Here is a 27,677-nt window from a genome sequence, read left to right as displayed (position 1 = left end):
GCACCATTGTGCAATCAATCATAAAGGAGATAGAAATATGTTTGAACCCCTCTGCTTGAATGGGCAATCTAGTGGAAACCCCTCAGAACAGATGCCTCTGTGGTGTTGGCTAAGGCTAACATTTTAAACCTCACATGCTAAAATTGATGCACAAATGCAAAGTTGAAACAAATAATAAAATATCAGATTTCTTAGTATTCCATTCTGTCTTCATACACCTAAAAAGTTACTTTGATACTAGCAACTTGTGAGAATCAGGATTTCAGCCTTAAACGATTAGACTGTGTTCTATATGCAGCATGTTTTATGGCACTTCAATGAATACTGACAGAGATGCTGATGGTTTCATCTGTGTAATAGACTGGTTGCCTATCAACTGTTCTCCATCATCCACAGTTTTTCCCAATGCATTATTACTCGTTTGATAAGGTTTTGACTTTCGTGTCACAATGTTAATGTTAATTTTACACAAACAACTCCATCGTATGATTAAGAGCAAAGTTGCATTTAAGGTGATCTTAAGACAAGGCAAGGCAAGTTTATTTATATGGCTCATTTCTGTAACAAGACAATTCAAAGTGCTATACATGAAAAACAATTATAGGAAAACACATAGGTGGAAGTACATTGCAGTGGCATAAAGGAAATTAAATAATGAATGTATATGAATATTAGAATAAAATGAATAGTTATAATCATGAGATAATCATAATACATTTTTAATAGAATCATTAATAAAAAAAATACTACAAAATTACACTAAAAATGTTTACATACATCACCAGATTAGTGGAGCATAAAAATAAAAAGCTGCTTCTACATGTTTGGTTCTAGAGCTGGGTGTGCAGAGTAGCACTGATCCTTCTTTTCACTTTCAGGGTTTTATATATTAGTATAAAAAAGTTTTTTCGATCTGTACATAGTTTAAATAATATTACATTTTTTGAAGAATAAAGACCAGATCATTGAAACTTTAAAGCCCTAGATTTCTACTTGTGGTTTACTTTAATATAACCAATAGAATAGGAGTAAAAGAAGATTTTTGTCTGATTTTTCTCATGAAAGCTAATGAAGCCTACTGTTCCACAACCTCATCTTAATACCCTAAATTGCATTTCTCCTGTTCCAAATCACGCCTAGGTAAATCGAGGTTAATTGAGCTTAGAAATGCCTCCTTAGTGCAACTGAGCAAAGCTTGGCTAAGTGCATATCTGAGTCCCAATTTGTTATGCTTTTTTTCTGATATTCAACAAAAAAAAATTTTTCAAATAGACCTAAGGAAAGCAGCAAAAAAAGAGTGTTTATTGTAAGTTTTGGACATTGTGAAGAAAACCAATATCAAGCCACTTCTCAGTGAAATATTAGGTTCATTGGAACCTTCTTTTAGTTTTGGTCTGGTTTTCAACTTCTCACAACCCTGATGAGGATTTTATCAACAGGAAAACATAGCGTGATGCACAATTTCTATGGAAAAGGATGCTTGGATTTAAAAGTTTACCAAATAATAACTTGGAAACCATGGTTCATACTTTTATCCAATACATTTTTATCTTTACAAAGTAATATCTCACATCTTTTTCAATTCCTGTTTCTAAGAGATCCATTTTAGTCTAACTGAATGTGAGCGGCTGTAAACTGCTTTTTTGAACGTTTTCAAACACATTCTCTATTGGATTAAGGTCTGGACTTTGATCCATCCTAACACATGAACAGACTTTCATTGCCAAAAGTTCATTGCAGTTCTGGCTGTATATGTGAAGGGTTTTCATCAATCTCGAATTAGACCCTATCAGAATTTTCCACAAGAATTTCCTTTTTATTTATCATCATCTATCTTTGGCTCTACTTGCATCAAAAAACATATATATATATTAACTTCTTAGGTCCCTGTGAAAAGAAGAGTCTAAAGGCATAGTGCTGCGTCTCATGCTACACTGCAAAAATGATCTAGAAATAAGTAAAAATTTCTTAAATAAAGTTTATTTACCCTTAATTTTAGTATGTAAATAAAATGATTTGCCAATAGATTGAGCATGTTTACTCTTAAAATAAGATAATTAGATAATTTGCGCTTGTAATAAGACAGTGCAGATACTTTTTTTAATTTTAAATGTCAATTGTCTTGTTCCATTGGCAAAGTGTCTCACTTCCTTCTCAGTTTAAGAAAAAATCCCCTTATTTTAAGAAACAATGACTTATTTAGGTTTCTATTTTTTGCAGTGTACCTCACAAATACCATATTTGTGAATGAAATTACTATTAGTTGTCCTTCACACAGATTTTCCAACCTGAGATGTGGATCTCTGCAGCTAAAGCACAATTTCTGAGCTTGATAAATGGCCTGTATCCACTCAAGTAATTTTCCTAGTTGCCTTTTTCTGCCCTTTCTGCTACGCTTGCTGTGGCATTATTACGGGCATTGGTTGGTCAGTAAAGTGCAACATGGAAAAGAAAAGTTTTCCTAGTAAGGATAATTAATTTCTAATTTACCAAGGGTTTCTTACAAAAAGAAATGTCTATGTTAAACTGTGTCTGACCTCACAACTAAACGTGATAGTAGAACTTGGGGTTGTGCACTAATCCTACACTGTGACAGGGAGATACGCATCTGTCTATTGCCCTCCTATATAATGATTGAGAGTGATTATGGAGCTTTTCCTGTAAACAAAATCATTAATCAAGTTTAACTGCAGCTGCCATGAGTCTGTGCTAACACATGGATACATGTACACATATTTACACAGATGGAAACAAACATGCTGAGCAAACAAATGCTATCCAAAAACCCCGCCTTTTAACCAGATGATCGTATGGTTTCCATTTTAAGAAAAGGATTCACCATGTTGGCAACATAATCGAGTATTTGGCGATATGCCTCAAGGTAGAAAAAAACTAAGTGATAAGGAAGAAGTTAGTTTCCACTCATGGGGTTCAGCCGAAGACCGGGATTCTCCATAATCTTTCCACCTGACCTTCTTTAGCCTTGGATTACTGAAGGTCTGTATGATCACACAGAGGCCCATTGAGCCCAAGAAGCACCACCCATGAACCTTAACCCTTGGTCTGGAACATGTGAGTGTTAGATGCCGTTGTCGCAGAAACAAATGTCTGCTCAGAAGCTTTGTAAGGTGCCCATGAATGACCAGACTGACCTTTTCCTCTAGGCTTGTTTGTGGGGGTGCAATAATGAGTGTGGTAGGAGGGTGTGAGAGGAAACATAGATGCATCATGGGTGTACAAGCCGGTATCTGTCTAGGGTACTGGCTGCAGGGACCTGTCTGGTGCCTCATGGGTCAAAGGGGTCTTTGTCTCTTTGGTAAAAGATCCTTGTCACCCGTCTTTCCTCATGCTTCCCCCGTACAAAACTCTTCTGTCCTTAAATAAATCTCTCCAACCTTGCTCCACCTTTTTGAACAGAAAGCAAGAAAAAAAAGAAAGAGCTTATAGTTCTTGTCAGAGCTTGGCTTTCTATCCTCCAAAAAGGGTTTAGAATTAAGGTAGAATTATAGAGAAAAAATCAAATATTCAAATGTTATCACAACTTATATTTGTTTAAATGTTTTTACGCTACTCAGAGATACAGGATTCTTTTGATTGGTTTAAAATTTGACCTCCCTTCTTATCAGAATTTGCATTGCTAAATTAAATTGTTTGAAACCTTTGAATGGACCAAAATTTTCATTGCGGTTAATAGATTTTCATTTTGTCTAAATAGAAGGCTGTTCTAATCTTTAATTTCAGCCTTCTTTACCTATTCTAAAACCAGCTTTTTGATTGCCGCCCCAAATATGTCCAACTTTCAGCCATAGAGAAATTGATGAAATTGTAGAGTTCAAAGGTGGACCTTCTTAATAGTCCCACCCATCCTCTGTATGATGCTCTAACAATCATATTTGACAATTGCTTCAACATTCCTTTGACCAAAGTCTCTTCTTATACTTCAAAGATGCATCTTTTTAATGTAGTTAAATTGCTAAAAGCATATTCTGTTCTGATAGCACATGTTTTATCGAGAAGATGTTTTGTTTCCTCCATGGGTATTGCTGGATATCAGATTTAGAGGCGTCCTCTTTGTAACAGAATCTCTTTTTTAACATTTTGTAATACGTTGCGAGTTTTGGAGGTTGTTGAAGATATTTTAAGGATCATAGTTTCAATAAAATAAACAAACACTGGACATAGATGGATGGTCATACAGAAAAACTCTAAATGCATAACAGGGGTGTTTTTTTAAATACCTTTAATTGGGCTTTCTGACTGACCCTACCAAAGACCTCACATAAACACTCTTGAAATGAGTGAATTATACTTTCTGTATAGAAGAAATGTCGCTATATCCAACTAGTATATGTAAGAAGCTTACACATGGCTTAAAAAAACATATAACGGAGGTGAAATAACTAACTAAACATCAGGGTGTGTGTATATACTTCAGTCTGTATATGTAATATAGACTTAAAATAAATTCCAACTTGTTCACCCTGTTCGTGTTTGTAATTTAACTAAAGGTGTATATTTAATAATCTCTCCACCCAGAAGAAATTGTTTAAATACAGTATTTAAAGCTAAAAATAACATGGAATTCATGCCTGGAATGGGTGTACACACAATTTTGACCAGAACTGTAAACCAGAGCTGTTTAAATTAAATGAAACTTCAACCTAATCTTCTGATGACAGTTTGTTTGTATCATCGAGAAAACTAGGCAACGGATTTGTAAGAGTCTTAATAATTTTCTTCAGTAAACTGTGAATACAGCTTCTTGCTCTGGAAAATGACAAATATGTTTCAGCATAATAAAACTGCCAGACTACTAAATTTTGCATTTCTCTTTAGCACCTTTATACAGTTTAAGATCACATTTGGGTAAAGTAATATCTCAATGTTTTCATTGTTATTGTCAAACCTGTCATGGCCTTAATGGGATTTTTACTGTTATTCCTATGATTTGGTTATTAATAAAGTCTCTTTTCCACACCACTGCTCGGTGCATGATGCAGTTACCTCTAAAATATAAGCTGTTGAATCCATTAATTATTACAGTCTGCTAATATAGGCTACTTTATGTGACAGCATTAGGCTGAACATTCTGTTCTTCTCACTCAACAATGTCTTGACACGCTCTTAAATCTCTAATGAACAGTGAAATGTTTCCCTTAGAGCAAAAGGTTCTCTCATGTGCATGTCCGTCTCACAATCGGTAATTATGAGGACGTCCAGTGGTTTCAAATACTCTTTTAACTTCATGTTAGGTCATCAGATGTTATCCTGTAGAGCCTAGTTATGCTCAAAGAACTTCTTTTATCTTTAATACGATGCCTTTATATGCATTTAAGGTGTCTTTTATGAGCTCATGTTAAAGCCCGGGCTTTGTTTGTTGTGTAGCCTATTTTATGCCTGTGTGGAAATATAATGTTTGGCATGAGGTCTTTCATTTGAAATCAAGTTGAGCTGCACACTATGTATAATGAAACACAAAAGTGTTCATACCCCACAAACCTTTGAACAACTTATCACATTACAACCACAAAGCCCAATGTATTTCATATGGATTTCATGTTGAAGAGCCCAGAAAGTAGTTGATAATCATGCACTGGAAGTGTTTTTTTGTCAGTGAAATCCATCCATTTTAAAGGAGTCTGGTGCCCATCTCCAGCAGTCTGTAGCCAAAAGACACGTTACACCCTGGACAGAATGAAAGGGCAACATACAGACTTTATGTCCTTGTGATGGACTGGTGACTGATAGTCATCCAACCATGTTCACAGACACACACACCTGAGGACTATTTAGAGACAGTCATGTTTTTGGACTGTGGAAGAAAACTGCACATGCACAGAAGGATCATGCAAGCAACATGCAGAAAGACACTAGGCCAGGAATCGAATCAAGGACCTTCTTGCTTCAAGGCAGCAATGATACAAACTTTGTAGCCCCTAATGAAATGCAATACTATTAGTTGTCTTCAGAAGTCCCCCAGTCCACATGTTCATTTCAGTGAGGTTGTTGAAGGTTCTAAATTAGAAAAAACTTGTTTAAAGCTAGAGGGATGTGAATGCTTCAGCACTGAAATTCTCCATGGAGCTTTCTATCATATGAATTATTTAGATCCACAAAGCATGTGTAGCATTGGAACTTTCTTAAAAACCACAAAGACATTGAATAGTGGTCTATTTCTTCTTTTTTTTATTTAGTGGCTCTCAACTTGCTAAAGCTCCACCCTGGTACTCTCTAATTAGACACCTGTTGTGAGAGAAAGGCACATTACATGAAAGCAAGAACATATACAACCAAACTCCCATGCCAGCCCGTGCCCTCTAGTGCACTGCCCAACCTGTGGTAAGCCGCTGGGTTAATTTTGAAGCATGTAATTCAAATGTGCCTTGTTTGTTTAAGTTTATTTAGGGCAGTACAGCGTTCCTTAACGCTGTGCGGACAGACCGCCTCCCATGGATCGCCAGCTGCACACAAACCTAGAGTAAAAGGAGTAGTGTGTGGGATAAAAAGAGGGGAGCTCTTTAAAACATCAGAAAATTACCAAGAGAATAACTTGACCATACACCACAATCTGGAAATGTTGTCTTTAAATGATAATGTTTTGGACCTTGAACAAATAAATGACCTCTAGCAATAAAATACTTCACAGCTTACATAATTAAGCTTTAATATACTTAATTGTTTTGGCAGTATGGATTATAGATGTCGTGCAAAATCTTTCATTTTCTTCCATGATTACCCTTTCTTTAAATCCACTCACCATTTTAATCAACTCTCTCATCCAGCTTAACAAAACTTTTTCCTCAGCATGATGCTGCCATTTCTTTGTAGGACTTTGGTAGTAATATGTTTAGGGTGGTGTGGGATGTTGCCGTTGTGTTTTTTACATAAGGCCAGAAAGTTCTGTTTTGGTTTCATCTGATTTATTGTTTTATTTGTCCCCTAAATTTGTTGTCGATTTTTGCAGTTTCTGTAGTTGCAATGGGTTGGTTCTTTGGTTGATGCTGTCCATGCCAATTGTTATGGTTGAACAGCTTTAAATAATGATAATCGGAACTCACTGTGATTTAAAATTACACTGAACTCTATCCAGAACCTGTCTGCTGTGATCATTGGTTCTTCATGAAGCAGTTTGTTCCCTGATTATTACTAATAAGCAGCCTCGATGGAACACCAGTACTGCAATAAAACTACACATGGATAGATTCCTTTTATTAACTAGGTAACCTGGATATTGATTTAATTTAGTGTAAAAGAGGCGGAACATAATTGCACTTCCTTCGTTTTTTTTTCTAGTTGTATAAAAGTTTAAATAAATGTTATCCCCTTTCCTCTTTATAATCATTTGCTATTTTCTGTTGCTCCATCACACAAAAGCACAATAAAATGCACCAAACCTTGTGAAATAGTTTGGCAGAGTTGAGGGCTATGAATATTTTTGTAAGATAATTTATCTTGACAGTACCCCATAATTGGGAATATTTTTTTTTTTACATTTTTATCATTCTAAACTTAGTACAAAAATAGAATCAAACACCTCTAACATATGACATCAATTCCTACTCTAGGTGGGCTAGAGAAAACTGTCATCAGCCCCTGACAAAAAGATTAACTTCAGCAGAAAAGATTAATGCAGTCTTGTCTGCACCAAACCAAGATGTCTGTTTTTAAATTTTTCTCACAGAACATTTTTGTGGTGCTGTATAGTCAAGTCCAAACCCCAATATGTTTTTCTTTTCTTTCTCTTGGATAAAAAAATAGAACTTTGACTGCCTAGCTTTTAAGCACGTATCTGTTTTTGATGCAGTAGATCTGACCCCTAGCATTGAAGCCTCTTTGTTTGCTTTGAATGACCTCTGCAAAAATTCACCACCACAGTTCTTTGAAGCACTCATGGCTCTTCTTCCACACTTACCACAACAACCAACCCTTGACCCCTGAATGGGGATAGGTTAGGGGCCTCAAGGTGCTACATCACAAGTAAGGAAGGGGTAAGGTCAGAGACCCAACAGGAAAAAAACTCCCTTAGAGTTCCAGAAAGCAGACAGACAGACGGGTAAATAAGCGGCAATACAACCCACCCCCACACTTCTGTCTGCGGGCTACATTTCAAACACAAATTCAGTTACAGATTCGTTCCCTGGCTTAAAAAGTTTCCTTGCTCAACCTTCCCATGGGGGCTGCTGGATAGACTGCAAGAGTTCACATTACCTATGTGCTCCCATGACTGATCTTGCTCTGTGTCAGTCCATCTCCCCATTAACTGCCAGTGAAGACAGAAACAAGTATCTGTGGCTTGGTTAAAAATCACAAGGCTTTACCATTAGACTTTCAGCATTAGTCACTAACATGCCTGGCAGTTGTGTTTGTTTGTGGGCATATGTATGGAAGTGGGGGTTGGATCGTGAACCAACTGTGGACAGGAAAACACAGCCATATGTTGAAGAAGCTCGAGGGAGCCCAATTTTCCATGAACCCCCCCCAAAATCAACCCCAAATACCACATGCACACATCCATATACACACAAAGCTAAGGCAAATAAGTATTATGGCTAAGTTTCTCCAGACCTCTTTAATCTCCTTTGTTGTGCCAAAGACACACTCCATGCATCTGTACATATTGACTGAGATAAATCTTTCAATAATTTCTAAAGTGTTGTCTGGTCTCTGATCCTTTAAATAGGGTGACCCTGGTCCCCATGGGAATCCTGGCAGACCTGGCCCACCTGGACTTAAGGTAAGCGGTCTGAGTCGGACTTAAGATCAGAAGCAGTTGTGATCTTAAAAAGACACCCACTGAGATTTTTCATCTGTTGTAATTTGCCTGTTTACCTGCAAGTGCATGTTGCATCTTCTGCGTTTTGTGAAGCAACTATTATCCTTTAATGTGAAACAATGATACACAGCTTAACTGCTGCAGAACTGGGGTCAGTGAAGTTCACAGCATATCCAGGACACTTGACAGCTCATTAACTCACTAACACCGCTCTGCTTATGCTGGAATTTCCAAGATGATCCAAAGTTATTTTAGATTTTAATTGTTGACATAGTATTATCCAATGTTTGTAGAAGTTTATACAAGACCATGCACAGATTTTGCACGTACTGTGTGAAGTAGCAGGCTGTGCTTCTACCTTAACCTGAGTACAGAGAGGAGAATACTACTTCGACAACAAAGGGTTGTCGATTTATCAATGTGTGAAAAGGAGGTATCCCTCCCCAAGAGAAGTTCTCTGCATCCTCTGAGGTAATGGTCTGAAAACGATGTATGCGTAGCAAAGACTCATGACCTTCAGCTTTATATTATTATAGCATATTTTTTGTTTTAAGTTCATTATAAAATCACGAAGAGATATAGCTACTCAGCCAATCACATGATAGCAACTTGAGGCATTTACCATCAGGGCGTGGAGAAATGCAGAAGAAAGGGGTTTATGTAATTAAAAATTACGTATTAAGTTGTGATGAAAAGGTAATTCTAAGCAGTCTAGAAAAATCTGCTTCTCTACTAACATTTTCCTGAACAACCTTCTCATGAGTTTACACAGAAAAGACAAACTATCCCGGTTGCCTCATTTGGCTAGATCAAAAAACTCTTTTTGAGAAGAAATGGGCAGGTGTGTTTGAGATGATAGAAAGGAAACAGTGGCACAAATAACCATTTGTTTCAGCCAAAGTATGTAGAATACCATCTCACGGCCATTACATCAAACTTTGAAGCTGGTGGGCTAAAGCAGCAAAGACCACATCGAGTGTCACCCCTGTCATGAAACTGAGGCAATAATTACGCTTAGACTACAAGCTCGCTAAAACTGGGCTATGACAGGTTAGAAAAACACTGCCTGGTTTGATAAGTCTCAGTTTCAGCTTCAGCTTTCGTACCGTCGGTTTAGATTTATGTGTTAGTAGTGTGAAAGCTTGTCTTCAGCTGCTTAGGCTGCTGCTGGTAGATAAACTGGGTGGACGACATTTTATTGGCTTTCTTTATAACCAGCTGAGCATTGCCTGCATTGCACAGCCTTTAGAATGTTGTTTTGGATCATGGGCATCATTTAAGGGCAGTTAAAGGTTTAATGTTAAAAAGCTGAAATCAAGATCTTTATTGTAATCTGATGGCTTCCTCGGTCTTAAGATCCTAGTCCAATAAAACACCATTGAGATGTGGCCAATCAGGCGGCTGTCATCATGAATGTTAAGCAGACAAAGCTAAAGCCAGTAGGTGATGCTATCATATCAGACTGGCCAATATATCTGAGTAATGTTTGGAAATAGTGTTAGGGTCAGGTGTCGGCTACAAATAGCTAAAAGAGTTAAACTTAACGAGGAAGCTCATTAGAGTCCCTCCTAGGCATCTCTGTTTTGAGTTTTCCCTCTGGGAGCAAACCTCAGGGCAGGGGGTCCTGGGGTCTTTTCTCAGAGGGACTTTATTTAACCTCTGGTTTGAAATCCTTAACAATGTGCTTGAGAGAGCTACTGGTGGGAGGGATGCCTCGGTTTCCCTCTTGAACTTTGTACTTATAGATCTGATCTTGTAAGACTAAGGACGGATGTTGTTATTCACGAGGGGCAGCCACAAATGACAGCCCTCTGCTTAGTATTAGTTAGGGTCATTTTTTTCCTGATAAACAGGCTTTGGTTCCTCAGGACATAGAGTTGCAAACTCTTTGCATTTTTATATTGTCTACACTATGACCTCAACAGATCCTTTAGGTACTGTAGGGTTCTTTGTGTGCTACCATAGATCAGGTTCATGTGTGGCTCTCGGGCTAATATTTTATTTTAGTTAAGCCATAAGCTAAAACATGTTCATTTTTCATTTATCTCAGGATTAAGATATCTTTAGAAAGATTATTTCAGTTATCGCTGATTTTACTTCTTGTCTGTGTTGTGGATTGGGGTGCACCACTAAGCCATACACTTCAATGACCATCTAACAATCTTCCTAAAAACATCATAATATACAGTATACTGCTTTAATCTGAAATTGCAGTGGATAATGGAGCTTTTCTCCTTATCACTAAGGCTCAGATGAGCCACCCCATAGAGAGCTTATTCTTTTAGCTTTTAAATCAAATATCACAAGGGAGTAGAGTAGAATGAGTGAAGATTTTAAATCCTCCCTGAATGAATCATCACTGATGTCTGTTGTTTGGGAAGCTGGCAGAGATTATGCTCCCCCTACCTGGTAACTGTGTTGAAAGGAAGATTACGAGGTGTTTGATGTCTACAGGGGCTCTGCAATTTTTTTCCTTTCATCATTAATAAATGAAGTAAAGTTGTAAATGCAGACAGCCTGAAGGGCAAAGACAGGGAGCCAGCGCTCACTCAGTGTAATTTCCGAATACACAGCTTTGATGTCCTGAAACCCTGTTATTGTTACCTGCTGACAATAAAGCTTGGTGTGTTTCTGTGCATGTCGGTTTGGGAGACTGAAGAAACACCAAACAGCTAGTTTGCTAGTAAAGCTTCCCTTTTACTGATGAAAAGAAATTATGTAATTTGTAAATGTTTCTTTTTTTTTATCAGGGTTTTTTTTACATGTAATTTAGGTTCATATTGTTTAAAAATGATCATTTATATACAATTTAATCAATTCAAATGTTTTTATTATGCTATCAGATTTAGAGACTTGCCTTTTTAGTATGTGTAATTGATATAACATTATCCTTCTCAGGGGAAAAAAGGAGATCCGGGCATTTCACCAGGGCCAGCACCTAAAGGAGAGAAGGTATTTGAGCCTTTTTTATGGCTCCTACCGCTCAGCAGAGCTGTTCTGTTCTTGTCCCCAATGACATTCTTGAATTGAATTTCAGGGAGACTCAGGGATTATTGGCCCAGTTGGAAAGCCTGGTCAAGAAGGTCGAAAGGTAAGATCAAATAGTTATCTTTCCCTGCATAAATTGCCCTCAAATGACCATCTACCAGCTTTTACTGTAAGGGAGAACAACACGTAAGCTTCAAATAAAGAGGGCCTTGAAATATTTTGAAATCACACCCTGCATGAGTCATTTGTATCACTTCATAACTTTAAGTACAAGAGCAGTATGATTTGTACATAATTATTCTTTCTTGCTGCCTCTATCATCTCTTTCTCTTTAGTCCAGTGTTTTTTTTATACTTGCCAGATTTTATATTGATGACTTCTTAGACTTAGCATAAATGATTTATATATATATAAAAAGCAGGATTTTATTTATAATTTTTATGTCAGCAGTGAACAAAGATGATGCTGACCAAACAATCACTCAGAATTACACACTGAGTTTTGCAGCCCAAGTGGAAAAAGTGGGGAGGGGATTAACTTTTTGTAGAAAGGGTTGTAAACATGTACAAGCTGGGGTTTATTATATGAACCGATAAGTGGAAGTAAAAGAGTTTTTTTTTTTAACTAACAGACTAACCTTTCTTTTAGGCTTAGATTGTAACTAGTCTTGCACAGTTCTACAAGAGACCAGTGTGGGAGTTGTGCTTGCTATTTTTTTTTTATTACTTTGGAGAGGTCGAGCTTGTAGAACAATGTTATGTCTTTTCTTGATTCTCAAAGTGGCTGCACACATTTCAGGAGTCCCATCTTGTCCATCTCAACTGATATGCAAAGATCTTTTATTTTCCAGAGCATCAAACTTAACATGTCCTTGGCAATACGGATCTGGCCTTTATAACTTTTGCTATGTTTTAAGGCTGTCCTACCTCAAATCCTTTCAACTTATTCATCTGTCATATTGGAATGTTAATGTTGGACTGCCACAATATTCCATCAACTGAACCTCAAATGAAATCTGTTTATCAAGAATTAATGCTTTGGAAACATGCAATTTATCCCTCTGTCCCCACATGTGTTTTGTTGCTTTTTACTGCCGGACTGGTCTTTTTCCAAACAAACAGAAGCAAAGAGGAGCCGTTGCCAGTCACGTTTAGTATTTCTTACAGCTGAGCCATGCAACTTTGTCAAACAAAGTAGAAACATTATTGAGTAATTGAATACAACCGGTAGCTTATGTGCAATTCTACAAAGGTGTAAAAGCAAGTCTGCATGTTGTACCTTTCTTTCCAGGGACACAATGGACTGTATTTACAAATGTCTGATTCCAGCAGGGTTTTTTTTTTACCTCTCGCTTAACATGTGGCTTTTGTTAAAAGCTTGCTTTTCCGAGTGTGTGTGTCCCTTGGAGTCTTTCTACCTCTTTCTTTCACCCACACAGACACACTGAGCCAGAATGGAAAAGAAATTAGGCTGGCGGAAAACCTTTACAGATTCCTTTTAAGCTAGATAGGAGTCATTTGAAGGCCTATTGGAGGGTTAACCAATGCATCAAAGTTAAGGGTGACGACTGATTCACGTTGTAAAATTCATGTACCATGCCTTTCAAAAGTATTTACACCACCTGGATGCTTTCAGCATTTTTTTTATCTTCTAATTGTGACTCTTCAATTTATTTATTGGGTTTTAATGTAATTAACCAAAAGAGAGTATCACATAAGCGTGACATGCTTTTGTATTCAGGCCTAGGTAGCTGGAGGAGCTGCAAAAATGCACAGCTCAGGTAGAACAATCTGTTTAAATAACAAGTATTAGGCATGCACATACATTTACCCATTTGAAAAAAGGTTGACAAGATGAAAGCCAGTTTGCTATAACAACATTAGGAGGACAGTGCTCTGATCTGATGAGACACAATTCTAATGTTTGACATTTTAAATATTAATAACTGGAATGGATATTCACTTGCCAGCAAACCTTAAATCTGTAGCCAGAGCTGCAATAGATGGTTAAAACCACAATCATGTTCATAAATCAGAGAAGTCCAGACTATGGCAATGCTTAAATACACATCAAGGTATTGTTTAGCATAAAGGTGAAGTCATCAAGCAAAAGGAAAGACAAAATGTGAATCGTTTGCTCTTTGTCGGAGTCGGCACTTTGCCTCTATATCGGATAATAAGCTAAAGTAGCATCTCTTTAGTAAACTCCACATGCAGAATATAGCTGCTACTTATCAGAGTGACATCATAGCTTGGGATCTGGAGAGTTATTGCTATAGCAACATAAACAACAGGCGCATACACAAATAGGCTGACCTCATCTTGGTAAGACTCAGGTATTGGTCAGAGGCCACATGCATGTTGACTATTCAGGAAACTTGTTAAATTAACCACAAGGAAGTAACATCTTTCCATGCATAACACAAAGAAGCTTGCTCAGCAGAGAACAATGCACAGTAACCTGCTGTAGCTCTCAGCTGAGCTCCAGTCTGCTGCTTTTCACAACTTTCCACCCAATGACAAACGCATGAGCCAGTCTTTAAACTCTGCCTTAATACTGTCCTTGTTCTTCTACTTCACAGTCGGCTCAGGTGGAAAGTCCCAATTCAGCTTTTAGACTTGCAGTGAAATACTAAAAGCAAATAACAGCTTTTATAGTTATGTCATCTTAAGGTCATCTAAAAAACCGTCTGTATAACTTTCCCAAAATATAGCTTTGATTTCTATGGTTAAAGAAAACTGGAAAACATAAGCTTTTCCTGTATTTATTTTTCCCTTCCACCTTTTTTAAGACACTCTTTTACACACACATGCACCCAAATCCACACAACAGAACGAGCTCTAAATCAGCCTTAGAGTTGATGTTTCGAGCGGGAATACAGGAATTTGGCTGTGGGCTTTTCATGGAAAACCTTAATGGAGAAAGCAGCGGCGCTTTAAAAGCACTCTAGTTGAGTGTGATTTTACACTGCTGGTTAGGCCAAGCATGTTCCGCTCTGTACAACATTTGTTCTACTAAGCAGACCCTGAATGGCTTTTCAGTATGGCAGGCAGGGTCAGGGAGAGGGGGACACGCTCAGAGCCAAACCTCAGTTACAAGGCCGCAATACAAGCCACACGTCTCCCCTTATGGCTGCATCCCTCTAAGTCTCCTCTACAGCTATATGAGCTTCCTCTTCTCACTTTTTGTCTGTCTTTCTGTTTTTGTCTAATCTAAGATTTTCCTTCTTGAAAACCTTGTTCTTTTAAAAGTATTTCAACTTGTATATCCATCATCTATATGCCCACTTTTTTGACTACAGTGTGGGATATCACCCCTACCTTCAGATGCATTATTTTTAGGGTTTGTATGATGTCTACACGTATTTTAACTTTTCACATATGCCATCATTTAAGGGTCTGTAACACCCTTAAATGAATGCACTTAGAATTACTAATGCATATGTCTGTACAAGTACTAGATATGATTCATTTTAGACCAGTTGTTTTTAATTGGACTTCATCCAGATGATTTTTCATGCAGAAGGGGTCTCGGTGTTCCCAGAAAGATTATCCCATAAAACAAAAGTAAAAAGATTTAAAGCAGCATCCCTGAAGAGGCTAAAATAACTTATCAATCATTCTCCTTTTTTATGCATAGCAGGTTTTTGCCTAAATTTCAAAACTGTTTCGAATAAAACATCAAGCATGTTTCTGCTCCTTTGAAAACCATGCAGTTAGCTGTTGTTTTTTTCTCTATGTGAGACCATTTGACCATTCCTGTTTTAGCTCAGTCGGCATAACCAAAATATTTCCACTTCCTAAATGCCAGAATCTTACTTTTTCTAGTTCAGAGTGACTTTCAAAAACTTAAAGAAAGGCTAATATTCAATATTTCAGTTATCTAGAGACACACCATGGAAGCATTATTTGAGTATACATTTCTTCCCTGTGTGAAATGATAGATAAGCTTAAAAGAAATCTCTAAAAAAATCGGTAGAAGAATCCTCAACCTTCACAAATCTTGTTTAAACCTATATAGAACCATGATACAGAGAGGTCCATCAATGATCTTTTAAAATGAGGACATGTAAGCATGAACACAATAGGGGTATTCAGCCCCCATATCATTCAGGAAAGAGACAGGATCCATTTTCAAGAAGAAAAAAAAGTGTGTTGCAGGTACAAGTGTCCTGTTCCTCAGTGCAAGAAGCTGTGTGCAAAGCAACAAAAGAGGCCATAATATAATGAGCTGTGATCTGATGAAACTAAAATTAAAATGTTTGGAGATTGCTATATTTGTCATATGCATTGTTTTATTTTGAGGAGAGTAACCATGTGAAGTACAAAAGTGGCAGCATCATGCTGATTAGTGTTTCCATTGCAGGAGGGACTTGTGAATAAAAAGAATAATTCTAATTGATAATAACATTTTGTGGGAATACTGAAATAATAATGTAAAAAGGCAGGAGGTTACAGTTTGAGTAAAACCAGTCCTCCAAAGGGACAATAACGCTGAACGCTGGTACTTTTGCAAGTCTGGATATACAGAAAAAAAAGAAAACAGAGTAAGGAAAATATTTCCAGAAAAGGTTTTCTGAGCAGGGGGTGGGGAGACTCTTGACCCCCATTTCCCTTTTGTTTCTCCCTGGTGTTAAATTAGGTCCAGTTGATACTGTTATGTGTTTTGTTCTTTTTAGCTCTTTTTAAGTTTGTAGTTGTTATTTTTGCTTTTTTTTGTGATTGAATGGATACGAACCACACTTATGCAACTGTTGTACATTTTTGAAACCAAGCCGATCTAAGTTTGTCACTGGGAGAAAATAAACCAGAATCAAACATCTTTACCACACTGCCAATTGCTGCTTCTTCTTTTTGCTGTTTCAGGAGCCTTCCAAAAATACAGTCCCATATAATTTTAAGAATTTCATAACAAAAACAAAAAAACAATAAAACATTTAGAAATTTTAGTTTTAAAAACTATGGGAAACAGGCTGTCAAACATTTTTTTGGTTTACCATGCAATACTTCAAAGATTCAATTATTTCAGTATCTCTGTTCACTTAGTGAAACATAGTATAAGTTAATTACACACAGTCTGTGTGTTTTCAAGCCTTCATATCTGTTAAATTATATCATTTTTCACTTACAGCATTTCATTTTGTTTTTTAAAGGATTTTGAATTAAACCAGACCAATAAAAACATAAATAACACAACAAAACAGTTTGATTGAAAAGTCCATTTAGAATCTGCATAAAGATTGTTTTTTTGTTCTTTTTCCTAAAGGCACTTTTACTTACCTTTTGATGATCCTGCCCAAACTTTTGAATTTTACCCAAATTGTCTTTTTAGTTCAGGCTGTTGTTTGTTCATCTGTCCAAGGCACACATTTATTTTCTACTGTACATGCAATCACGTGCATGGAGCCAGATGATTACTTAGGCATCTTCTGGCTTTGTGCTGTAAAAGGATCTTAGAGAGATGAAAGCTTAAATTAAGGAGGTGAATATCTGCTACCAGCTAGTTTACCTCTGGAAGCAGACAGTGTAAGAGATATTATCAACGATGTCGAGACAATGTAAGCCTCAGCTGAGCATCCCTACAGTTAAATATGTACAATAAAGAGTAACTAAATAATCACTTATGTCCTATCATGGGTAGACACAATGTGTCTTCAATTTTCTTCTTGCCAAAATGTGTTTTTCCCAGCCTGGAGCCCTCCTTGGCATAGCGGGGAGGTCAGAGAGACTGGTTACAGGGTGCTACTGGGGAGCTGCTGTAAATTAGAAACATTTTGGAGGGTTTATCTGATTGCACCCACATGCTTGTTAAACAAGTGGCACTGTAAACACATTCGAACTGATGGGAATGGCTGCTCTCATTAGTAAACACATAATGAGTGAGATAAGGATCTGAGATGATCCAAGCTTTAGAAGCTCCAGTTAACGCATAGTATCCACAGCATGTGTTTGCATGTATGCATGTTTGCGGTTGTTTGATCTCAAAGCACAGCCTGGGAAAATAGGAACTATAAATGTCTGGACCAACGGATGTGTGATCTAAAAAGATGGGAAATAATGAGGTATGCACAAGCTCTATATATATATTTGTTGGTGTGTGCAAATTCAGCTCTAAATGGATTATATTCTTCTTCAATCCTGACCTGTAAAATTTATGTTTTATTAGACAAACCTGCTTCAAAGAGCAAGTAAATATATGTAAAGCTCCACCAATCAGAATCTTGTTCCGTAGTTCTCATCTCACATTTCTGTCGACCTCTGTCTTACAAACTTACTAATTATTGCCACTTTGGGTTTTTTTCCCTTTCAGAGCTATAAGAATATATAAAAACTAACCGTCTTATTATGGTTTTTAATTGTGGTTTAGACCTAAGAATGTGAAAATACTGCAACTTTACAGTATAAGTATCAGCCTTCCTGTTATCTACTGAAAGTTTCACTCTTTTTTTCGGTCTGTCACAATCTAAATAAGCTTTTAGCCACCAGGGGCACTATGCCCGTTATAGCATAAACCAGTGGATTTAAGAAATCAAGTGATGAACAGAATCTAAACAAAACACTAACTGCAGAGGAAGAGTATAAATATATATATATATATATATATATATATATATATATATATATATATATATATATATATATATATATATATATATCCAATGACCAAGAAAACACAGGATGACATAACTCAAAAATTCCAGAAAGGACAGAATTATGACAGCACCATTTATCTTCTCTGATAGAAACAGCCTTGTTAGTTTAAAAGTTTGATAAAGGATGTGAACCTGCATACTTAAGCATTGTTGGGGATTTTCTGCACAACACTGCACAATTGAAAACATTTAGAAGTTTGTGGAGAAAGGTGAATAGAAAATTATTTACAAACCTGAAGGTTCTGATTTCTTTTTCCTTTTGCTCTTGTTTTCATTCCTTTGTTTACTTTGTGTCCTACTATTCCACCGCAGTTTTGTTTATAAGATCAGATGATTTAAGAATAGTAATGGGACTTAAACTGAACCTTTCTTTACAGAACTGTTCTTAGTTTATCTACTTCCAGATTTGATGTTTTGTCAGTACATTTGCAGCAGCTATTTAGCAGCAGAGATCTATGCTTAGGAGGAAATTTTATAGTCTTGAAATGAATTTCTAAGCCTATGAGACCGTTCATGTAAAATACTGGCAACCTGGTTTCCTCATCATTTTCTACGCTGCAATCAAATGGTTTAGCCTCCTCTAAAGCATTGGTCTAGGAAAGCCAGACAACAGGAGTCTTTCTTTATTTACCATGTCTGTTTTTACTTTGCTTTTTTCTCCTCTTTCCTTTTTTTCTGCTTTGTTCTTTCTATCTATCAAGCTGTGGTCTGTGGTGGCATATCCTCCCACATTTTATTTAGTTTTTCTACACTCATTGACGGGGGGTTGCATTACTGGAGTCAGCAAAACTATTGGGTTGCATTTTGTGTTGCATTCACCCTGTACACAGCCTGGGAGCCCTGATATCTGACTCAAACAGGAAGGCATTTATATCCTCAACATGCCACAAACCTGGCACCAATACTCTGTGAGCACAGCTAGTGGAAACTCTTATCCTTTGACAGAAGAGCAGATTGATTCCTTACATATGGCACTGTATTGGTCTGTTGGTGCTGTTAATTTTAACATGTATTATTGAGGATTTTGCAATTTATTCTATTCGCTGATTTTAAAGCCTGCTAAGAATGTGTGTGCTTTCTATTTTGTCTCTTACATACTTTCATAATTTTCTCTTTTTTTCGCTTCTGCAGGGACAGAAAGGTTACCCTGGTCCACCTGGACTTCCTGGAGAGCCAGTATGTTTCCACCTGTTTATATATAACCTGTAAAGTTTTTTGCATGTTATTTAGCCTCACATTGTAAGAAAAAAAAAAAAAAAACTTATATAGCTTTCAACAGATTTACTGTAATTTTTAAGAAGAAATATATGTAGAAAAAATATATGCATATATTTTCCATAGTAAAATGTAAAAAGTATGGCATGTGTTTATATTCAGACCTCTTAATATCCCAAGTAAAACCCGGAGCAACCAGGCAGCAAAATAATCCCTGCTTGGAGTTTTTGACATAATATGTATGGAAAAATGTAGGCAAAGGTGTTTTGATCAGATTAGACATGTCCTACTGTGTGCTGGGGGAAACAAAAGCCCATTTTCTTAAACAATCTGTGCAAATGGTGAAGAATAGTGTTGGCACTGTCATACAGTAGGGTTTTTTTTAGTACAGCCAGGGATGCATGTCTGAATTGATCAAAAGATAGTTTAATGAAATCCTGGAGAAACAAACTGCTAAAGGCTTGCAATTAGTGAAGGCTATGGTGGATACTAGTATGTTCATACTTTTAAAAGGTTCAGTGAAAGTCCTGATCTAAATATGAATGAGAATCTGTGCATAAACCTAAAAATACTAGACTTTGATATTCTATTAAAGAGTCACATTAATGCATAACAAGATGAAATGTAAAAACATTTAAGCAATGCTAAATCTTTTGCATTGCACTATGGTTATTCACCTATTTTTATAGGATAATCCAATATATAAAGGCTTTAATCATCCTCGTGCTTATCTTGTCTGTATGACTTACATCGAATCATTCCTTCTTGCATTCATTCTGTAACTGCTTAATCATAATTTTGGTGCTTTTTGACCTGTTAGTATTTGCGTGTGCACCCCAAGTTTGCCTGCAGGGAGCCAGATTAAATTAATCCATCGTGAATCACGTGTGAGAACTGACATCTGGCTGTAGCACTGTGCTGCAGTGACACTCCTCAGGATATTAGAAAGTGATGCCAGAGAGAGAGGGAGAGAGAAGAGAGTGAAGAGAAACAGGAATGAGCCAACTAGGCCAGCAGTGACACATTCATGGCTATTAAACCGCAGCCTTGGAGAAAGCTTCCCTATTGTCTTTGTTTGTGTCTCCCTGCTGCTGCCAGCTATCAAACAAACATACTTATAGTTGTCGATCATTTGCAGTGTAACATTCCTCTTATTGCTCAGCTTTTTCATAATTGTTTATTTTTTCATAACTCTCATAAAAGTACTAAGACGTTCAGATTCCTTATTAAGACAAACTCTTATTCAATTAGGTAAGTCCCATCTACGGGATGACATCATCTTCTTAGGGAGTTCCCACTCTGCTCTTTATAAGGAATTAGCGCTTCTTCTCTCTTAACAATATCTCCCACATGTCCTGCCTCAAACTCCCCTCAGTTTCCCACAGATCTGCTGCTGATTATGATGACGATGATAACGTTGTTGGTCTGCAGTTTGAATCACCATAGCACCAGTCTCTGACTAACAGGCACAACTGTTTGGCATTGGATGCTTCATAGAGCAGCTGGTGCTCATGCTGTTTCTGCTGACTTTGCTGACTTTTTTTTTTTTTGCTTACTGTAATATACCTCTGGCTGTGGTCAGAGCTCCTCCCATCTTCTGGCCAGTAAGGGATCTAAACCCACCCTTAGCCAAAGCCTTGTCTCCTTCTAACTAGCAGCATTATGCACTATATTTATCCAAGAGAAGGAATGGCAAGTAGCATGCGTGGGCTGCGTCAAAGGAAGTTATACATGAATACTTGTGCTCTGTGAAATTCAGACACAACCTGCTTTGTGTGTGTGTTTGTTATGCTTTCCAGAAGTTACATAAACATGCATGACCTCCTAATCAGCATCTACGGATTCTGCACAGAAAACATTTGGAAAACTGGGGAGAAAAGGATAGTTTTCATCAAAGCCAATATCTGTAATGTGTTTTTAAGCACTTCCATAAGTCATCATGATGCATTGATGAGATTTACCAAGCTAATTATCTATAATTCTAAACTTGTGCATTAACTCAAAGTTTAGATTTTTCTCTAATTGGTAAAAGGATCTATCATAGAGTTTATTATGCTTAGAACCCTTGCAGAAGCAAAAAAACAGGATCTAATGTCTATAAACCTCGTTTAAGCTGTAAGCCATTATGAATAGTATCAATGCTGGTCCAAAGCTGAACAAAATCCGAGAGAAAAGGATTTTAACTAATTTATTATTTTATTCTACCTTAAGAAAAGCTTCAAGAGGCTTTTTGCAGTGAAGAAATGTTTAATATATTTAAAGAGCAGAGATAATACCAGTTTACGTGTGATACAGTAGTCATTTTACACAGCTTTACAGTTGAACAGTATTTTATAGCTTTTAATAGCTCTGAGTTGGAATTTTAGATGTAAATACTGGAAAACCCCCTTTCCAAGAAAATCAGCGAGGCCACTAGACCTGTTCAATCACAAAATCTGGCTAAATCTAACTTTAACATATTACAAGTGTGCTATAAACATAATTATGTAGTTAAAGTCAACTACAGATGTTTTAAAGTGTACTTTAAAATACAGTTATACTTTCCACAATTAGCACTGCTGCATTACTAGTGTAATTACTAAAATCTATGAAAACTTAATCAAATGTTACCAATTGTCCACAAATGTTTGTTTGTGGTGAATTTGTTCATCAATCCTTCTCTTCTTTCTGTCTCTGCCACTCATTTTTTTTTTCTGCCCACCAGGGAGAACAGGGTCCAATCGGAAGCCCAGGTGCCAAAGGTTATCCTGGCAGGCAGGTGCAGTAAATCCTCTGCTGTGACTGGTACAGTTGCTGTTAGGGCCATAGCAAGGCAGAGAGCCAGAGTGGAATTAGGTTGTGCTGATCAGATGACTTGGAATAAAGTTTCCCATAAAATACCAAACAGTTTGCCTAAATTGTATCAATTGGTATGCAGTGGATTTTATAGTCTTGTATTTGTATTTGCTTTGTAGTTAAGCGTAATAATAGTCATTTTCATATAGTATCATCATACAAAAATGCTTTAGAACAGATTTAAGTATTAAGCTAGAATAAGAAGTAGATTAAGATTTATTATTTTTATCCATTTAGTTGGAAAAAATGAGATGTTAACTTTTATTCCTTCTTTTTACTTTTCAGGGATTACCGGGGCCTGTTGGACCAAAAGGACTGAAAGGCATTCGGGTAAGGGGGTGTGCTGTTAAAGTTGGATGTTTTCTGATAAAAACGAGTGAATATGGTGATTTAACATAAATGGTGGATGTGATTATGTATGTGCAAGGTTTTCACCCTGACAGCTCACTGACACAGTCTTAGCAGAATTGGGATGTTAATCTGTGTTTAAGCAGAATGTTGTTGTTGTTTTATTTTTTTAGGGCCTCACACTATATGTCCTTTATGCTGTAAATGCTGTGCTGCATGAAAGCATGCTTGTGTAGCTCAGTGAAACAACATCCACATGCATGCATGCATGCATGCATGCATGAAAAGAATGCGTACTTGGTGCTCCAGCATCCACCTCTGCACACATAAACATATTCTCACTCACCCAGTCTGTATGCACTGCTATTAATAGTCAGTTGAAATCGCAGCGCCCTCACATGTGGTGTAAACACTGTGGCGCTTTATACAAGTGCTCTCTGAAAATCTGCAGGTTGATAATCTTCTGCATACAAACATAGACCTCTTAGGAAAAAAAAAAAACAGAAAGGGACACAAACTGATTTTTATGTTGTGTTCCTATAAAGGTCCTTTATCAGCTTTCCTTAGCTTGTCCAAAGATCCCTGCCCCCGAAGGCTGGAATTTCCTGTTTAAGCTCCGTATGAGGCCCTGCTGTCTTAAGGAGGCACTCTAGTCCCTTCTCCCCCTTTCACTCAGCCACCTTTCCACATCACCCCTCCTGCTTGGTGCATATTCTGTGTTGTGCAAAGTGAAACTGCTCAGGTTCATTCTCGTCAATAACACACATCTTAACTGTTCCTCTATAGTTTAACTGTGATGTTTGTGCTTGTTTCCCTCTGTGTGTGTCTCCACTGTACTGACAGCCCAGTGTGTCGCCCCGGTTATCTTCAGAGATCCCTGGCGTGAGGGTATGTGCCCTTGGACTACATCGTGGAAGCCAGCACCATGCAGTCCATGGGCATATACACTTGCCTCATGGCTTGGTTCTTCATGGAAGCCCCATGCTGGAAATTCGGGCCCTGAAACCCAGCCTCAGAGCCGAAGGGAGCTGCTGTTCTACTTGCTTCCTGTATAGTACTTGGTCTAAGAACTCACAATTGTGCCCCTGGTTTCTTCTCCTTTCCCTGCAGGGTTTCATTGGAATCCCAGGCCTTTTTGGCCTGCCCGGCCCTGATGGCGAAAGAGTAAGTTCTTCTCAAATGCATATTTCTCATTTGTTTCTAGGTTTGCAAAAAATTTGCTCTTAACAAGTGAAACCTGAACTATATGTATGTTATTTTAGTTTTTTTATATTTTATAACCACAAATGCCAAAATATTTTATTGGGATTTGAAATAGTAGATGTTTATATGAATATATAAATCTCAAAATAAGCAGATGTAAGCATGAAAGTGAGTGAAACTCGTCATTTTCTGCTACTAGCCTATATTTTCTTCCATAAATTGTTATTTTATTAGCTCTAGCCTTTAACTAGTCCGATATTGAGCTCAGTCCGTCTTCTCATCAACTGTGACCAGCTTCCCAGCTCATTTAGAAGTAAAATGATCACCACATCATAATGCTGCTATGCATTATAGTGCTCGCCCAGAAATATTGTTTGCAGTCTCATATTACCAAAGCACCACTTTTTACATATTTACAGTGTCCCTGACATGACTTTTTGCTTTGATGTTTTTAGTTTTCTTTCTTTCTTTTTTTTTTATTGCAACATTTTCTTTGTGTCTTTTCTACTCTTCAAAAAAAAAAAAAAACTAGCCTCATTTAATGCGTGATTATTAAATGTGGCAAAAAAGATGGTTTTCCAACCTGAACTGTGAAATACATGTCCTTTCTTTCAGTTTAAGCGACGGATCATGTTTTTGGCAATTTTGAAGTTGTGTTGAAATTTTGTCATTTTTATATGATAGATTAAAAGGTCTTCTATAATTGAAACACTTGTTTTATAACCCCCAGCTCATTTAAACTTCCCAACATCTTTATCTTTCAGGGTTTTTTTGTTTTTTGTTCCCCACAATCCTCTGAGGCCTCCACGGCACAGCTGTATTTATACTGACATTAAGTCACAAACAGGTTGTCTTTATTTCCTCCTGTGAATTCTTAATGTTGTTGGCTCAACAGGACTTCACTGTCAGAGAGACACCCATTGATAGAATTAAAATTCCACATTTGAAGCCTGTACACTTTTTCCCTATACCTTATGATCATTCACTACTTTGTGTTGATATTTTACATAACTTCCATGTAAAAAGTATTGACGTTTGTGACTTTAAAGCGAAAAAGTGCAAGAAGCATCAATAGTTTTTCAAAGCCCTACAATTTTTCAGTGAGTTACAAATGATGGCTCTCTTGCTGATTTTGTTCAGCTGTTTTGAAGTTATTATAACGAGATAAATAATCTCCAGCTGTCTAGGATGTTGGTTTGTGGGAGTGTTGATGACTCATATGATAAAACCCCCAACTGGAACCTTTGAACTGCCTGAACCCCACGCCTCCTTGTGTACAGCCTCTAAAACGTGAACAGATTAGCCTACTTATAACATGCTTCTGTGGGCGGGGGCTGCATCACAGCAGGGGGCGCTGTAATCGGGACCCATCCATCATCAGACAACAAAACGGCTCATAAACCCTACAGTGTCTGTCAATCTACCCCAGAGCTACTTGTGTTTATGCTCAATAGAAGTGTAGAGAATCCAACATGAGGGTTTGGAAAAATGTTAAATGGGCTGCAGTCAGCTGCTCCTCACATCTGGCGACAGATGAAATAGGAGACACATACTGCCACAGCTTTTCCATGGTTTGTTCTGAGGTTAAATCAGTGCTGTCCGTGATTTTTTAAGTTGTTTGGACTTTTAAATATATGTTTTTTACTGACTTCCACTTTCTCTTTTTTCTATGTCATTCTTAAACTCCTTCTTTACCCTGTCTTCCCTACCCTCTTTGGATTTCAGGGAATTCCAGGCGAACCAGGGAAGAGGGGCAAGATGGGTAGGCCGGTAAAGTTTTGTCTCAACATACTTTACAGACAATCATTGTTGAATGTGATCTTATGTGCTATGATAGATACATATTTGTACTTTTTTACTACATGTGTAAAATGTATTCTTCAGCATTAGACTGATGCAGAATCCACATCATAGCAGCTAAATAGAACTGTGTACTAGTGACCTTAGGTGCACCTTCATACATCGGTGATATCAACCAGAGATCTTGAGTCATCACCTGACTAAATAAAAGGATACTCCTTTATCATACCCCTATGTTGCAATGCAGGGGTTCTCAACTCATTATAATCGACAACTATTTCAGTAAATAAGATTTCATCATACTTTCAAACATGTAGACAGAAATACAAGAAGGCATGGAGGTTTTTTACCTTTTCGGTTTTTATTGAGGGGAGAAAGGGGGAAGGTAATACCAATCATATCCACTGATATAAAATGTTCAGCTAAAATTTTAAATCCAAAGTTTCCCTGTCTCATGGCCGCCCCCTTGTCCACCTTAGTTTTCAAATTTCAAAAAGACTAATCCCTGTTCAGTAAGGAGGTGATGCAAACATCAGTGAGGTTACACAAATCATCTCTCTGTCACCTTTTAAGGTGTAATACCAGCATTTCTTAGCAATACCATTAAAGTCAATACTTCCAGAGTTTGAAAACTCTCAGACTAAATATATTCTGTGCTAATTTAATCTTGAAGTATGAATTAGTTTTGCTGAATACTTGCTAAACAAGGCTCTCTATCTGCTAATTTTCATTTTCTGCATTATATCTTTCCTTCCCTATTAAAATATGGAGATTTTATGAAAAGCAAGAAAAAAAACACTTAACCTGCTCTATATGTTAACAATGATCAGCAACAGCTACAGTTACTATAGCCCTCCAAAAGATATATAAATTGCCTTGAAATAAATGTGTCCTATGTAGCACATTGTCATGGTACCAATGCCTTTTATTTTATTAAGTGTAGAACTACTTTATTTGGTGTTCCCCAACAATTTGTGAGAAATAATAGCTTTGTTTTTGGTAAATATCTTTTTTAACTCCATAAAGTCCACAAGGGCATCAAAACCCAGTTAAATACCTTGTATGTGATTTTCTATTTAAAGGTTGGAGGTGGTAATTATATGATTTTAAAAAGAGGAGTATATAGGAAGATAGTATGGCTGCATTCTCTTTTTTTTATTACTTTGCGTTTTACCTGCTCTCTCTGGAGACACATCCTCTGTTAGGCTCATGAGCTGACACGTATCTGCCATAAACACATTCTTTCTGGTTGTTTCACAGATCGTATAAAGCTAAAAGTATTTACATAGAACAGTTGTCTTCTGGTTTGTATCTCTTCCTGCCTGCAGTACATAACAGATGATGTATGAAAGCTGCAGTTATGCATTTCGAGGCTTCACTGAGCTAAATATGAGTCCTACATTTTTTTATGTTTATTATGAGCTGAGAATAAGGTGTCAGGAGGAGTTATGTAATGGTGTGGTTTTGGAATCTCCTTCTAATTGCTCCTGGAGGAAAAATTGACCATGAGGACAGTTGACAAGACGATCCATCAGAGATGGGTCTTGTCTTCTAGGAAGAAAAAGCAGCTCAATCCTGAGCCAGACATCTTGATGGCCATAACCGCAGTGCTTGTTCTCTGTCAAAGTGCAACACATGGAGACGATTTCTGCCATTTCCCATAGACCAAGATATACCTGAAACAGCAGAAAAACTTTCCAAACTGCATTGCCAGTTTTTAAATAATGTCTGCCCACATTTGTCTTTTGGTAGTTCTTCTCTCCCTGTTGTCAGCCTCATCAGCTGAAGTTTTTTCACAACATGTATTACACATTCTATTTCATATCAATCTGTTTGGCTTTTTTATTTAGAATCAAATGTAGT

General features: G+C 37.2%; 1 protein-coding gene across 1 annotated transcript in view; it reads left to right on the top strand.

Annotated features, from left to right (window-relative positions):
* Positions 1 to 27,677, top strand: part of col27a1a (collagen, type XXVII, alpha 1a) — an 80,399-nt gene that overhangs the window by 18,391 nt on the left and 34,331 nt on the right. The window contains exons 5-12 of the mRNA XM_038275007.1: positions 8,681 to 8,734; positions 11,672 to 11,725; positions 11,811 to 11,864; positions 19,545 to 19,589; positions 22,333 to 22,386; positions 22,749 to 22,793; positions 23,922 to 23,975; positions 25,740 to 25,784. Of these exons, the coding sequence (XP_038130935.1) occupies positions 8,681 to 8,734; positions 11,672 to 11,725; positions 11,811 to 11,864; positions 19,545 to 19,589; positions 22,333 to 22,386; positions 22,749 to 22,793; positions 23,922 to 23,975; positions 25,740 to 25,784 (405 nt within the window). The remainder of the gene's footprint in view (positions 1 to 8,680; positions 8,735 to 11,671; positions 11,726 to 11,810; positions 11,865 to 19,544; positions 19,590 to 22,332; positions 22,387 to 22,748; positions 22,794 to 23,921; positions 23,976 to 25,739; positions 25,785 to 27,677) is intronic.

Source organism: Cyprinodon tularosa, unplaced genomic scaffold, assembly GCF_016077235.1.
Source record: "Cyprinodon tularosa strain WSP-4 unplaced genomic scaffold, ASM1607723v1 ctg94, whole genome shotgun sequence".
NCBI classification, from domain to species: domain Eukaryota; kingdom Metazoa; phylum Chordata; class Actinopteri; order Cyprinodontiformes; family Cyprinodontidae; genus Cyprinodon; species Cyprinodon tularosa.
This window is presented reverse-complemented; position numbering and strand designations above follow the sequence as displayed.